Source organism: Sinohyriopsis cumingii, unplaced genomic scaffold (genome assembly GCF_028554795.1).
Source record: "Sinohyriopsis cumingii isolate HCF-2022 unplaced genomic scaffold, ASM2855479v2 utg003193l, whole genome shotgun sequence".
NCBI classification, from domain to species: Eukaryota; Metazoa; Mollusca; class Bivalvia; order Unionida; family Unionidae; genus Sinohyriopsis; species Sinohyriopsis cumingii.
Window position 1 is genome coordinate 22,808 of NW_028316422.1, and position 14,927 is coordinate 37,734.

At 32.4% G+C, this 14,927-nt stretch overlaps 1 protein-coding gene across 1 annotated transcript in view; it reads right to left on the bottom strand.

Annotated features, from left to right (window-relative positions):
• Positions 1-506: 506 nt before the first annotated feature.
• The window catches only part of LOC149769848 (proto-oncogene tyrosine-protein kinase ROS-like), a gene marked incomplete at its 5' end in the record, with an annotated part of 139,490 nt that continues 125,069 nt past the window's right edge, over positions 507-14,927 (bottom strand). Inside the window, 4 exons of the mRNA XM_089949749.1 lie at positions 507-1,105; positions 2,095-2,394; positions 4,826-4,907; positions 12,922-13,151. Coding sequence (XP_089805875.1) covers positions 1,104-1,105; positions 2,095-2,394; positions 4,826-4,907; positions 12,922-13,151 — 614 coding nt within the window. The remainder of the gene's footprint in view (positions 1,106-2,094; positions 2,395-4,825; positions 4,908-12,921; positions 13,152-14,927) is intronic.

Consider the following 14,927-nt stretch of genomic DNA (forward strand, 5'->3'; position numbering starts at 1 on the left):
CCATCCAAATCTTTTAAGTGGCCTTTCTTTTTAAATGGGCTAAATCTGCTTTTGACTTAAAATGCAAATTGTGCACTAAGGGGGTCTGGGCAACATACAGTTGTTGTTTATATTCTAAGACCTACCAAACATACTCAGTTACAAGCCAAACTACAAAAAACAAAGATCCTGCTCTACCATACCATAATGTGACTACAGATCAGGGTTTATGTCATTTGTTCTACTGATTACTCCTGACGAACTGCCTGGACCCAGATCTGCTGTTGCATTATGTGCCAACAGATCTGGGTCTGTGTAGGTTGTCATTGGACTAAAGTTATTGGTGAGTATGTATGGCACTAATTTAACAAACACAATAACGGTGAATTCAATGAGATGAACTTGTATTATAAATAAATATTTGAAAGGAGTGATGGTGAAAATTTATCCAAAACTAGTAAAACACTAGCTACAAAATGTCACTGTGAGCACTTATTTATATTTAAAAGATCAAAATACATAAATACTAATGTGTAAGTTATTTTACTAAAACTGATCAACATAACAGGTCAATGAAACTTTTGTTGTGGTAAGACATTCTGGTTACAAGGAAGAAAAAATTTCTATCTGATGTAAATGAACTGACATGTAAACATTAGGGCATGTTTAAAATGTCTTGCAATGCAGTTTCTTTATCGATGAATTAAAATATCAGTAACACTATAACTAAACAAAATTCCCTGGAAAATTAAACAAAGACCTGGTTAGCCTAAAGACATAACAATTGTGGAAAATCAGAATGAAGCAGAACTTATGATATATGAAATGCCCTGTAACTAACCTTCTTGTTCAAGTTTTGAAGATTTATTGGATTTGTTTTTAGTTTTCGGTTCTGCAGTCAAGAAAAGGCTTAATTTTTAAGTGATGCTGAGTATATAAGTTATCAATGTTCTGAATAATTTCACTTTCAGAGTATATTATTTTTAATGTCCACTGATTTGCCAGAAGTGGGTGTCTGAATTTCTGTGTCTTGGAAGAGACTGATGCTCTACTTTCCAAAAAGAACTTCCAGGAATTCAAGATAAGACCATGTCTTCCTTCTAACTGCTGAGTGTTGAAACCATCTCTGAAAAATGGCAAGATTATAAACTAGCCACTGTGGCAGCCATAATGATATAACTCTACCATTTAGAGGAGTAACAATAACAAGAATTCCAAAATGGATCCCACTGTGGCCATATTAGATGTCAAATCAGTACCATTTTCATCTAGTATCAACTAGACATCTCAAGATCTCTCTGGTGAAAACCCCATGCTTATAAAACTTTTCATTCATTCAGAAGTAACACCAACAAGATTTTCAAAATGACTACCATGATGGCCACACTGGACAAAAGACCAGCATTATTTTTATTTATGACCAACTAAATATCATAAGAAGTCATTGTAAAATCCCCATATTGATATGACCATCAATTCCTCTGAAGTAGTGATACAAATATTGATGGCATTTTCTTGCGTGCTTTAAACTGATGGATAAAGAAAACAACAAAAAAGTCGCAACCAATAGCTTGTTTTTCATGCTATTAAGAATGATGTAATGTTTGTACATGTAGTCATCTTCATTTATAGCATCTAAAAAATCTCCGAAAGTCAAACCTCACAATATGACACCCCCTAAATTGATACCTTGTAAAATTTACTTAATACTGGCATTCCAGCTTTGATATAGGCTGAAAATAAAGTCTAAATTAAATAAGGCAATAGTAGTGACCTCACGGCACATGTACAAGGCACCCACAATGACATGCAAAAAGAAATTTTGTGTTGTCACTCCTGTCTCACAAAAATGTGTACTGTGTCTTCTGCTAATAGTCTGATACATGTATTTATTGTTTTGGAAGAGGAACGTACTTTTTCCTGGAAAATGCAAGTACAGTACAGAGGTAAAATCATGATACAATGTTTAATAGCAGCGACAAGTTACCCTGTCAAAATCAGCCCTATTTAACATTTACGTAACATAATACAACAGAGAATTTCACCTCAAACAGGTTTTCCTTAAATTGATAAAAAGGGGTTATGGGGTGGGAGCCAGATAAATGTGGTACTTACAATTGCTAGGGTTGGGTGTTGAAATATTCCAAGCACTAGCTGGTCCCTCTCCGTCTGCATTCAAAGCAGCAACAGTCACTTGGTAAAGCTGTGATGATCGAAGCTGTCCAAAAGTCCATGATGTCATGTTTGCTGGGGTCTCACTGATTAGAGGCTTGATGGAATCTTGTCCGATTGGGGTCAGACGGAGTTTGTACCCTATTAAGGGCCCATTAGGATATGATGGTGGGGTCCATGAGAGCGATATCACAGTTGGCGAAGGAGCATTGATAGACTGAATTTCTGGTATTGTAGAAGGAGCTGAAATTATAATCAAAGCATGTATCACAAGACATGATTGTTACAAATCATGTAACATGAGACATGACTGTTACAAATAATGTATCACCAGACATAATTATTATAATCAAATCATGTATCACAAGACATCATTATTATAATCAAAGCATGTATCACAAGACACGATTGTTACAAATCATGTAACACAGGACAATTTTTTTACAATTAAATCATTTATCACAAGGCATGTTTAATACAAATCATGTAACATGAGACATGACTGTTACAAATAATGTATTATCAGACATAATTATTACAATCAAATCATGTACCACAAGACATCTTACTTATGATGTGTCATAAACTATGATGTGTCATAAACATGTTTCATATTTTGAAAACAGATAAGTGCAACATCAAGTCGCAAGAACTAAAAAATGTCATGTCATGAGGTCATATTTTTATATCAGATATGTGCAAAATTAAGTTGCAAGAACTAAAAAATGTCATGTCATAAGGTCATATTTTGACATCAGATGTGTGCAACATTAAGTTGCAAGAACTAAAAAATGTCATGTCATAAGGTCATATTTTTATATCAGATATGTGCGAAATTAAGTTGCAAGAACTAAAAAATGTCATGTCATAAGGTCATATTTTGATAACAGATACGTATGAGATCAAGTCACAACAACTGAAATATCATGTCATGAGATCATATTTTGATATCAGATATGTGCAACATCAAGTCACAACAACCAAAAATGTCATGTCATAAAGTCAACTGACTAAGGCATAAAGTCTAAAAAATCTGAATTGACTTGAAAGTCATTGGAACTCTTCCAATACTGAATCAATAAAGTAAGTAATTTTTGTCATAGTATAAATCATATCCTATATTTGAACTCATTTCATACAAAATCTATAATACAAGTTGTACAATGTGCATCTAGGGGCAAACGTGTTAAACAAAATAAATCATAATTCAAACAGTTTGATAAAATTCATGTGAAAAGAATCAGATCAGCCTCATTAAAACTACAGTCAGAAAAAAGTGCTAAACAAGAGACTAAAGTAGGCCTAGGATTGATCACCTGGTTCACTTTGGCCTCATAGCTAGATGCATAACAGTTTGCTAAGTGATCTGGGTTAGTAAGATGCTTTCTGTGGAGTCTGGTGTACCCACATTCAAATTTAAAGTTAAAGATACTAATGGAATTGTGTAGCCACAATCAAGTCTCAAGTTAAAAATGCCAGTCATATAATACTGTCTCGTGTCAATTTAAAGCAACTGTAAGTCAACTATCAAACATTTACTGGATACAACATAAATTTATCGATGGGGAAGTGTGTTCCAGGAGATGGAAAACCGAGCATTTTTATTGGATACATGGAGATTGATACAAGATAAATATATCATGCTGTACAATTTTCATGTAATAAAAACAATTTACCAATATAAGACTAATAACTTTATAAGTTTTAAATAAATGACAAAAAAATAAAAGGCAAATAAATGAATAAATAACATGTGATTCATGTATTCAAAATATGTTAACTATAAAATTGATCTGAATTATGTTCACTGTATGACATAATATAGTAGATTTGTTTAACGTCCCAATTCATTTACTTCAATGTATTTATACTCTACAATAATATTTTATACTTATTTTAATTAAAACTAAACAAAATTTAAAGTTTAGTGTTGAGTAATATACCTGATTCTGCCAGAAGCAGTTTATCTATTACTTAGAGACTACATTTTGTTTACAGTTAAAACTTTGTTGTTGTTTTTTTTCAAGTACCAAAGTGATATAGAGCAAGCTATTTTAATGCAGTGATTCAAAACAGATACCATAATATTTTCTAGAAAAGAAAGGTATGTGTTGGAACCATTTCACAAATTGTCATTTAAATTGAAGTTAATGATATTTTGTAAGACTGGAACTTGCTGTCAGTCACTTACATATACACATTCCATCAAACAGACGACATTTAATGCTGAAGAATTGATCTCACATGCCCCATGAAATTTAGGAGTGGAGGTGGAGGGAGGTTTTATTCAACTCAATTGTTCATGTGCTCGCAGAATATATTCTGCAAAACTATTATATATTTTCCAATTACTCAAGTTGGGTTCTGTAGCTAAGTGTGTGAAAAAGGTAAATGTGTCTATGAGCACCGAGTCTTTACATAACATCTGTAACAAATGGTCTTTTGTCTTTTTGCATTCACCTTTGCAAACTATTTGCAAGGCAGTTGCAAAGTTGTTGCAGCATACCATTATGGACTGCAGAATACATGCTGCAACTATCTGCAGAAAAGGTTGTACAATGCATATTGCAATTAATTTATAATGGGATAGAATTGATTTTGCAAATTTTCATTTTCGTGTGTGTCTATGCAATAAAACTTTACAAGAGTTAAATTTTCATGTAGACAAACATACGTCCAAATGGTAATGTCAGGATTGGCACTGTCTCTGCACTCTCAAGAGCATGAATGGGAGTGATCATAAATATCAACTTGAACTGAAAAATAAAAATGTATCTTTTACCAAAAAAATTAAGTATTACGTTTATTTCATATCAAGCATTCAATAATGTCTAATAAATTACTGGTTAAGCTAGGATGCTCCCAGAAGCAATAATGTTAGGTTATTTATCACAAAAAGTGGGAACAAGGAGAAGTCTACCATTATTTGTGAGTTTTACTTACCTTGCAGGAAGTGGGGATCAAACCCAGGGTTTAAGATATGCAAAGTCTATACAATACTTTTATAAAATTATAAAGCTAAAAGCATAACACATAAAGAAAAATTGTGCAATTTTAAGCTTTTTATAAACTTCATGTCTGGCTTTACTCATGAGACAAGATAATAATGACAAGGGCCCTGGGTCTTCATGCCAAACTCACAATCAAAGCATTGCTGACAAACTTTAACCAAAATCTTAACAAACTGTGTACTACAACAAGGCCACTGCCAGAAAAGTTCTGGGTCCTGCCTCCGACTAATGTCATATTTTGTTGTGATCTAGGGGTTATACTATGTAGTAAGAAACCAACAAGTTTTTAATAGTTTAAAATATACATCTATGTCCCTAAAATACAAAAAGTGAAGGAATTAAAAATAACTTACAGTGGTTAATGAATTCCATAAAAATCCTAAAAGTTCTATCAATTCCAATAGTTCCCAGTAATTTGAATATCTTCCAATGGTATTTTGAATAATAACTATAACATACTAATGTACCAATAATATAGATGAGTCACTGTTATGAATTCAAGCATCCTTTTAGGCCAACAAAATTATATACATGTTTCCAGTCAGCTGACTGTCCCTATTTTTTGTTGCCAACCCAAGCACTTTTTTCTTCCAAGGGTAAAAAAAAAAATTAAAACAATTTAAAATGAAATCCTGAAATGGATTTGTACATCTAACTGAGCTCATTTAGCCCAGTACTTTAAATGCTAAAATATCATGAAATCAATTTGTGCATCTAAATGAGCTGGTTTACACTAGTACTTCAAGTACTTAGTACATTATATATACTGATTATTATGATATGTATAATATTTTTTTTTTTAATTCCTGAAATTGATTTGTGTATCTAATTGAGCAGGTTTAGCCCAATACTTGAAGTAATAAGTATGTTATATATACTAATCATTATAATATATATAATGAAGAAATTAAAAAACCTACTAACCTACCCTAATATTAAAACCAGTGCAATAGGAAACATACATATTTTTTGGGGCCTTACATTAATTCATGGTAAATACAATAGAGCTATAAATCCAAATGCCCTTGAATGTTTCACAGTAATTCCATACAACTATTAATCCAAAGTCTTTAAATGTTACAGAACTGTAATACCAATGAATGATTATATTAAGGAAATTAATCAACCCTCTCAGTAGTCTTACAAGATCAGTAATACTACTAAGAATAAGAATTCTTCAATAAACAACTCCTACATACAAAACTAATAGAAGCTAGCATCACACATTCATAATCTCAAACCATAAACAAAGTCACTTTCATTACTCCAACTAAAAAGAAACTTGGTCAGCTTGGCCTTTTAAGAAAAACCCATCACCTCTAGTCACAAAACTAATGTCCTTGTTGGATCATGTGATCTTTACTTGAACTAATTCTATTCAGCCTTGAAATTTATAAATAAAACAATCTACACACTATACTACTCATCTCCAAAGTGCAAACCATGATGGTAGAATATTAGCATTCAAAATGTCATTAACTAATGACCCTCATAAAAACTATTATTATAAAACTATATACAGTGTGTATATATATATATATATATATATATATATATATATATATATATATATATATATATACACACACACACACACACACACACTGTCTGCAATTTGTTAAACCCACTGAACTATTTGTCCACTTTAAAAATCACAAAAAGAGTTTATTTTGTTCTAGCACATGAATTAATGGATGTTACTAAATAATTTTGACTATTCACTGGATTGAATTATGAAAAATACTTTTTCAGTACAGTCCTTATTACGATATTCGATTTTGTTACTTGATTGGTCTAGTGTTATAGTGTTATGTATGGCTACCTGTCAAACAAGAATAATAGGTTCGTAAAGTGTAGAAATTTGAATTGCATTGAACTTTAAAGTTGAATGCATTGAGCATTAAAACTTTAACACATTTGAGCCAGAAGAGTCTTTGAGAAGGGTCACTTTGACCTTTCTTCTTTCTCTCCCCCCACCCTGTATCAGTGTTAAAACTTGAAAGGATATCATTTATGACTCAGTGAAATTAAGCAGGGCATGGCAATGCTGTCCTGAGAAAGTAACATTTGAGTTTACCAACCATAACCACTTGATAGGAACCCATGTCAAAATATCATTTTCAAAGGGAAGTTGATATGCACCAGACTTCACAGATTCTATGATGTCTAAAATCTGACAAAAGAAATTATTATCTTGGGATAATTTAGGAACTGCTGCTTATGACTGACCAGAGTAAATTAAGGCATACACTTTGAAAGTAATGTGAATTTAAAGTGACGACCTTGGTCAAAATTCTTTAGTCTTAAATTTCCTGAGAGAGGTGTAGTTTGACTCCGGGAAGCCTAAAAAGAATGGTGCTTTCCTCATTAAACAAGGATAGGGGACCAGGTGGTTGTCTTGTAAGAAAAGACAGGGTTTAGTGCTAGGATGCACAATTTCTGAAAGAGAACAGCACTAAGGTACACAATTTTAATTTTCCATGTGATCTTCTATTTTTGATTGTTTGTTTTGTGCAAATGTGTTTGATATGACTAGGATCCATATTATGTATCGTTGATTCACTTTCATGGAAATGTGTTGATGATAGTTATTATGCAATACATATCTATAATTTTAAAGTTACTAGTTCATTAATAGTACCGACGAATGTCTGGTATCCAAGTTTTCATATGTGTAGGATTTCATAGGGTTATATGAAATGATTTCCTTTGTCTGTTAGGATGATACTGATTATTGTGAGTTAACAATAATCACATATTTATATCTGACTTTGTAATGCTTAAATAATCTTATAAGTTAGGGATTGCCATGAGCTAGTGCTTTGTGAATTTTATGCAGTAGTAATCGAGCATGTGGTAGTGTAGGTAAAGAGATATAGTAATGATAGATATACCGCTAACATGTCAATTTAGTGACAGTTGCTGTGAAGCAAGGGTGATGTTCTATTGCATTAAGTCAGAATTTATACAGTGTGCATAGCTAGTATGCTTCTGAGTAATGTAAATGAGGGAATTTTTGTATGTGTAGAAAGTGGTACATAAAGAGATTTAGGGGTAATTTTGTCCTTAAGGAACAGCTTCCTGGGGAGAGATGGGACAGTCTGAAGATGGAAGTCCAAAAAAAGAAGTGACAAGTTCAGAATAAAGGACTAGAAGTCCAGCAAGGCAGGAAGCATTCAGAATAGGAAGACACTGAAACATGGTCAAGGGAGGAAGGTGATGCAATCAATCGTGGACATTGCTCACTTTTCACCATTCGTTATTATGATGAAATAAATCCAAACTAGACAATGCTATTAAATTCTGTTGACATAAATTAGATTGAATTGGAGTTGCCTCTATTCATTTCTTATTGATTAAATTTTGTTCTTTTTCTTGTCGAAGGGGGCTCGTGTTGCATTATTTCTTCTCAAAAGTCTTGCTCAGTTCTCTGTTGATATTCTATCTTTCCACTCCTACCAGACTATAATATTGAGGGAGGTCATCCTCTAGATACTGTGAGCCAAATCCAATTAACCACCCCTCTTACTAAGAGGGCAACGTTACAAGGTTCAAATCCCAAAACATGCTTTTGGTGGTGGGGGGCATATTTTTTCCTTTATTTATGTCACAGCTGATATTTTCCATGCTAATATACACAACTCACAGCAGAACAGTAAACAGCTAATATAACCATATGGGATACAGTAAGAAATCCGCTACTGCAATCTGGTATACATTTAGCTAGCCAATATGTCGGAACATTAAGTAAAAGGAAAATTTGCTTGTTCTGAACAAATAATGGATATATTTAACACTGTTTCAACCACTCAATAAACTATAACCAGTAATCACTCTATACAGTAAATTTCTTCTTTGTGCTTGACAAATGTATCATTTTGAAATAGTTTAACAAATTTACTAATTATTTTATATAAAAATAAGCTAAGAATAATAATTAACATATTTAATAATTCATAAAAATCTAAACACATTATGCTACAGCTTTGCAGAATGCTGTGTCTCACCTGCTCTGCCATCAAATTTCATCTCTGTACACACAACTGTGTGTAAGGAAATAAGCTAAAAGCAAAATTTAAACATAATCACTGGACTGTGAAAGCTGATAACTGTGACCTTATTTTGCCAGGGTTCAGTAGTATAGTATCCTCCAAGTTTCATAACAATAGACACAAAAGTGTCCAAGACACAAGCTTAAATGCACAATCTTAATTGAATTGCTGGATCATGAAAAATAGATAACTGTGACCTACTTTAGTCTGTGGTGAGTAGTACAATCATGACAAGTTTAGAAAGTCTACAACAATTTCACCTATTTCTTGAAGTACTATAAAGTTTTAGTGACCAAACAAAAAAAAGTTTGATTTAATAATTTGTCAAGATATGTTGTATTCTTGAAGAAAAAAATACTGTCTTGCTTATTTTTGAAAAGCTGTTAGCTCCTTAACACACTGATAATTTATAATCTAATCATTATTGAATTGTCAACAATAAAGCCATTAAGTCTTTTCTGTGTTTGTCTTCAGTGCATCCTGTGTACAACTGTTGCTCAATACATGTTAAAAAATAACATATATTAGCTCAGTCATATTCCCTACTCAACCAAACACCAAACAATGAAGAGGTCTTACAAGTTTCTTGCCCAAATTGACATATCAGTTAATTTATCCATCTTTTTAAGAGACTGCAAATGACAAGTCAATCAACCATCATGCACACCTGTTGAAACAAGTTTATCACCTAAATTTTCAGGATCAGTTTTAGTCATTGCCATATCCCCAAAGATTATTCTTTTTATTTTAGAGTCCAAAATGAAAACAGCAGTTCCAAATCATGAATATACACAACCTACAATAATAGTAAAGTTGCATGCATATAGCTTGTGATGCTGCGAACCACTGATTGTAACAGAATCAATTAAGTTGTAGGTGTGGAAGGATTTCCTATTACATGTATAATTAAACACAAAACTCCCTGTTTTTCCTGTGCATTAGTGCAAAGTCGTAGTCATAAATACAATTTTAATTTAATACTGCATCTATTGTATTAATACTTTCCTCTGTCTTTTAGAGAATGACTCAACTGTTGTTTATGAAGATTACTTTTTACCTATGAAATCAAATTGTTTACACTCATACTGGATCCATGCTTTTATACAGGACCCTTGACTGTTATTATAAAGTTCATTACAAGATCAATACAAATTTTTAGTTAAATTATTTTTCAATCCTATATAAAAGTTTCTTTTTAGAACTCCCAATGTCTGATTTATGCAATTTATTTTCAGACAAAATCTGGGCATATCCAGCAAATATGAATGTTTCAGAAATAGTGTTTCCTAAATTAGTATATTACATGTTATCACACATATGCCAGCTTACTGAAATGGTCAACTGTCAGGTTATGTAAGTTAGGTGAATGGTATCAAGCCCCCTTGAACCTCTTGTGAATATTTCTAACTAAACTATATACATGTAGCTGTAGCAAGAAATTTAGAATTTGGATTTGAATTGATCCAGCAGAAAATATGCAGAAATTATGCTTCTTTGTGAAACTTTTTGATGGTGCTACTACTATTATGGATATAACGTGATCAGTTGGTGTCTGATGAGTACACATGCTATAAAACTACCGAAACTTAAGTTGCCAATTTTCAAATAAACTTATAGGTATGTACCAATGAATTGTTTCTGTGCTATAAAAATAATATATGTACTAATTGAAGTAATTCTTGTTTAATATGTAGCAAGTTGATAATAACTACATCAGTGAAGTCTATAGTTTTGTGCCACCTTTCAATTTTGTATGCTTCAGAGGATACACATCCACTATTTTTCTTCAGTTAACTGACATGTTTGCCTATAGCATGATATGGTACATAGCACTATGTCATTCTGTGGACCCTGAACATTGTGTTATAGTGGGGTTTCATTGTACAAATGCTAACAACTGATGCCAATGACAACAACAACAATGACAAAAATGTCATTACCAATGTTACTACAGATCTTATGATCAAGTTTATGATGTCCCAAGCACTACCAAATTATTTTATTTCATAAACAAAAAGTCTATGATCTCTAAATCTCTAAAATTATTACAGAAAAAAAGAGGTAGAGATTCTTTATTTAAATTTAAAATATAAAACTATAATTGGATTTACTGAAAATATGTTACAATTAAGAACAATCCATATTTCCATCAAATACAACAGGAGGTGTCTCAGTTATATAATCCAGTATGAAAATAGTCACATCTCACCTATTTGTACACAAAAAAATTAAATAACTGGGTTGTTAGTGCTTCTTTTTACAGCAATTTTAGCACAGTGTTGACTATATCCAACTAAGGAAATAGGAGCTAAATGTCTTTACCAAACAGCTAACCCTGTCTGACCTAGGTGGTATCAAACCCAGAACCCTTGCATCATGATACAGATACTCTGCAAAATAAACTACTTGGCACTGAGACCTCTAAAAAATATGAATAGCTGGTGACTTAGAAATGTCTCTTTCTACCAATATTCAGTTAGCTTAGGAAGTACAGCTGCAGAGCTTGTGTAGTTTGCAGATACATCCTAAATTCACACATCAAATTTTGACATTTTTACAATGTATATCATATTTATCATACACCATGTGTGCTCATTTATAAGGCAATTCCAACAACAAAATGATGCACAGACCTAGATCTGTCTTTGCATAATGCTCTGGCAGATCTGGGTCTGTGTAGTTTGTTAGGATTAATGAGCAGAACAAGCAAAACAGACCCTGATCTGCAGGTGCATTAAGCATTAGCAGATCTGGATCTTTGTTGTTTGCAGTGTGACTTGATTTATAAGCAAGTATATATGGTACCTGAATTATGAATTATGAATAACATTATTTATTGCACAAAACATACACAAATTCTCAATGGATTCTAACATACTGTACATTTCTTATTATTATATATGTCTTGTGTAATATCATAGAATTAAGATATAAAATCATGCAATAACATCGATCCAACAGACATTAAATGACTTCTTTTCTTGAGATGACTATAAAATTATCACAACATGCCAGAATAAATAAGGAATAATGTCTGAAGCAGTCTAATGTTCTCTGAAGTAATTTTAAGTTACAATTTTGGAATTACAGGAATTAGTAATTTTTATCATCAGGTTAATATAAGTGTAAGTTGTATTCATATCAGTTAGGACTTTTCATATCGTTAATATAAGTGTAAGTTGTATTCATATCAGTTAGGACATTTCATATGGTTATTATAAGTGTAAGTTGTATTCATATAAGGACATTTCATATGGTTAATATAAGTGTAAGTTGTATTCATATCAGGACATTTCATATGGTTAATATAAGTGTAAGTTGTATTCATATCAGTTAGGACATTTCATATGATTAGTATAAGTGTAAGTTGTATTCATATCAGGACATTTCATATGGTTAATATAAGTGTAAGTTGTATTCATATCAGTTAGAACTTTTCATATGGTTAATATAAGTGTAAGTTGTATTCATATCAGTTAGGACATTTCATATGGCTTGTATAAGTGTAAGTTGTATTCATATCAGGACATTTCATATGGTTAATATAAGTGTAAGTTGTATTCATATCAGTTAGGACTTTTCATATGGTTAATATAAGTGTAAGTTGTATTCATATCAGTTTGGACTTCTGACACCATGATTTGTGTACTTTTCATTTTTCACATTGTTGTTTGTGTTCATTTCAAATAAGACTCTCCATTTCTCACCTGATAGTTGACATAAGGATGAAGATCTGTGACATTAAAACGTTCACTGGATAATCTTTCTGTAGAGTTATGCATCTGCCAATCCGTCTGAATGCCCAGATCCAGGACCCTTCTCTGAAGATAAACTGTCATGTTTTCCATACCCTCTTTGTTCCACTGCAGTACCACAGAGTTGTGCCCCTTGCTCTGCCATACCAACTCTGGGGCAGGAAGGTTTTTTCCAACAATAGCTGAAGTCAAGAGGAATAAGGAGAATGAATATACAGTCAAACCTGCTATATCTAGCAACCACCCTTACAAGACAGACACCTTTTTAAGATGTCCACATTTTCTAAGACCCATCATAATATAATCCATGTAAAATTAACCTCCATATATCAACCACCTCTATATTGTGGATAGTTTTAGCCACACCCAAGGGTAGTTCTTTTATACAGATAATACAGTAAGCACGTTATGAAGCATACTTAAACATCCAATCCAGACAAGGAAATATAAGATGCAGCTCTGTTACTCTGCATTTCAGTTACGTACACAGCATCTGGTGCAGTCTGCTGCATTTTCAATCCATTGCCAGCACTCCTACCAGAAGTACAAGATCTCTGGTGTGGTGTCCAGTGGAGCATAGAAAGTTACATTTAAAAAGGTTACATATGTTTCATGGCATATTGTTTTTAATGTTACAAATGTGCTTCTCATAAACCATGCATATAAGCTGAATCCAAATGCAAAATGCAGACAGGTCATAACGTAATGACATATTCAAATGCAAAATGCAAACAGGTCATAATGTAATGACATATCCAAATGCAAAATGCAGACAGGTCATAATGTAGTGACATATCCAAATGCAAAATGCAAACAGGTCATAACGTAATGACATATTCAAATGCAAAATGCAAACAGGTCATAACGTAATGACATATCCAAATGCAAAATGCAGACAGGTCATAATGTAGTGACATATCCAAATGCAAAATGCAGGCAGGTCATAACGTAATGACATATCCAAATGCAAAATGCAGGCATGTCATAACGTAGTGACATATCCAAATGCAAAATGCAGACAGGTCATAACGTAGTGACATATCCAAATGCAAAATGCAGACAGGTCATAACGTAATTACATATCCAAATGCAAAATGCAGACAGGTCATAACGTAATGACATATCCAAATGCAAAATGCAGACAGGTCATAATGTAATTACATATCTGGGTCTGAAAGTGTGAAATATAGAGACTTGTTGGTAAATAATTTTCATATTTTTTTCATTCCTATATTTTCACATGTGAACAATATATCCTTATACATGTATTTTCATATGTAAAAATAAACCTTATATTTTCACATGTGAAAATATAAGATTTTTCTTCATGCCTTGCAATGATTTACTGTGCATCTCCAAATCTGTACCTGCATCAAAAAAAATTGAGTACTTTATCAGCTACAACAAATAAATAGGAACTTTCTTACAATTCAGACATGGAAATTAATCTTTGATACAGAAATCTGACCAGATTCCATTTGCATCTCTCTGAAGTTATTCCCTTACTTTCTTGACAACAATGACAAACCCATTGTGATGAATCGATGAATTGGACTTGCGGTGTTTCTAGATAGGGTCAAGTAGTTTACAAAATGGCAAAAATGTAATTTTCTGCACCAGATTAGGTCAACCAAATCCTATCGCTTTCTTAAGTCACGTATATTTATATAATCAGGCTAAGAAAAAGATGAATTTATGAAAAGGGGGTGGGGAGAGGGTGTTTTGCTGAAGAGTGAGTTCAATCTTGTAAACTTCAATTCTGGAACAAGTTTGGTATATAATAAAATTTCTTTTCCTACTTAAATACAGGATATATTTCATCTTGTGGTAGATACAACTATATACTTTAACTCATGGCATGGCTACTCATTCCAATATCAAGTTTTTGGTACCACACAATAAAATATATTTAGTACTAAATGTAGTAAAAGAAAATATCCTCTATTTGTTACATTCAC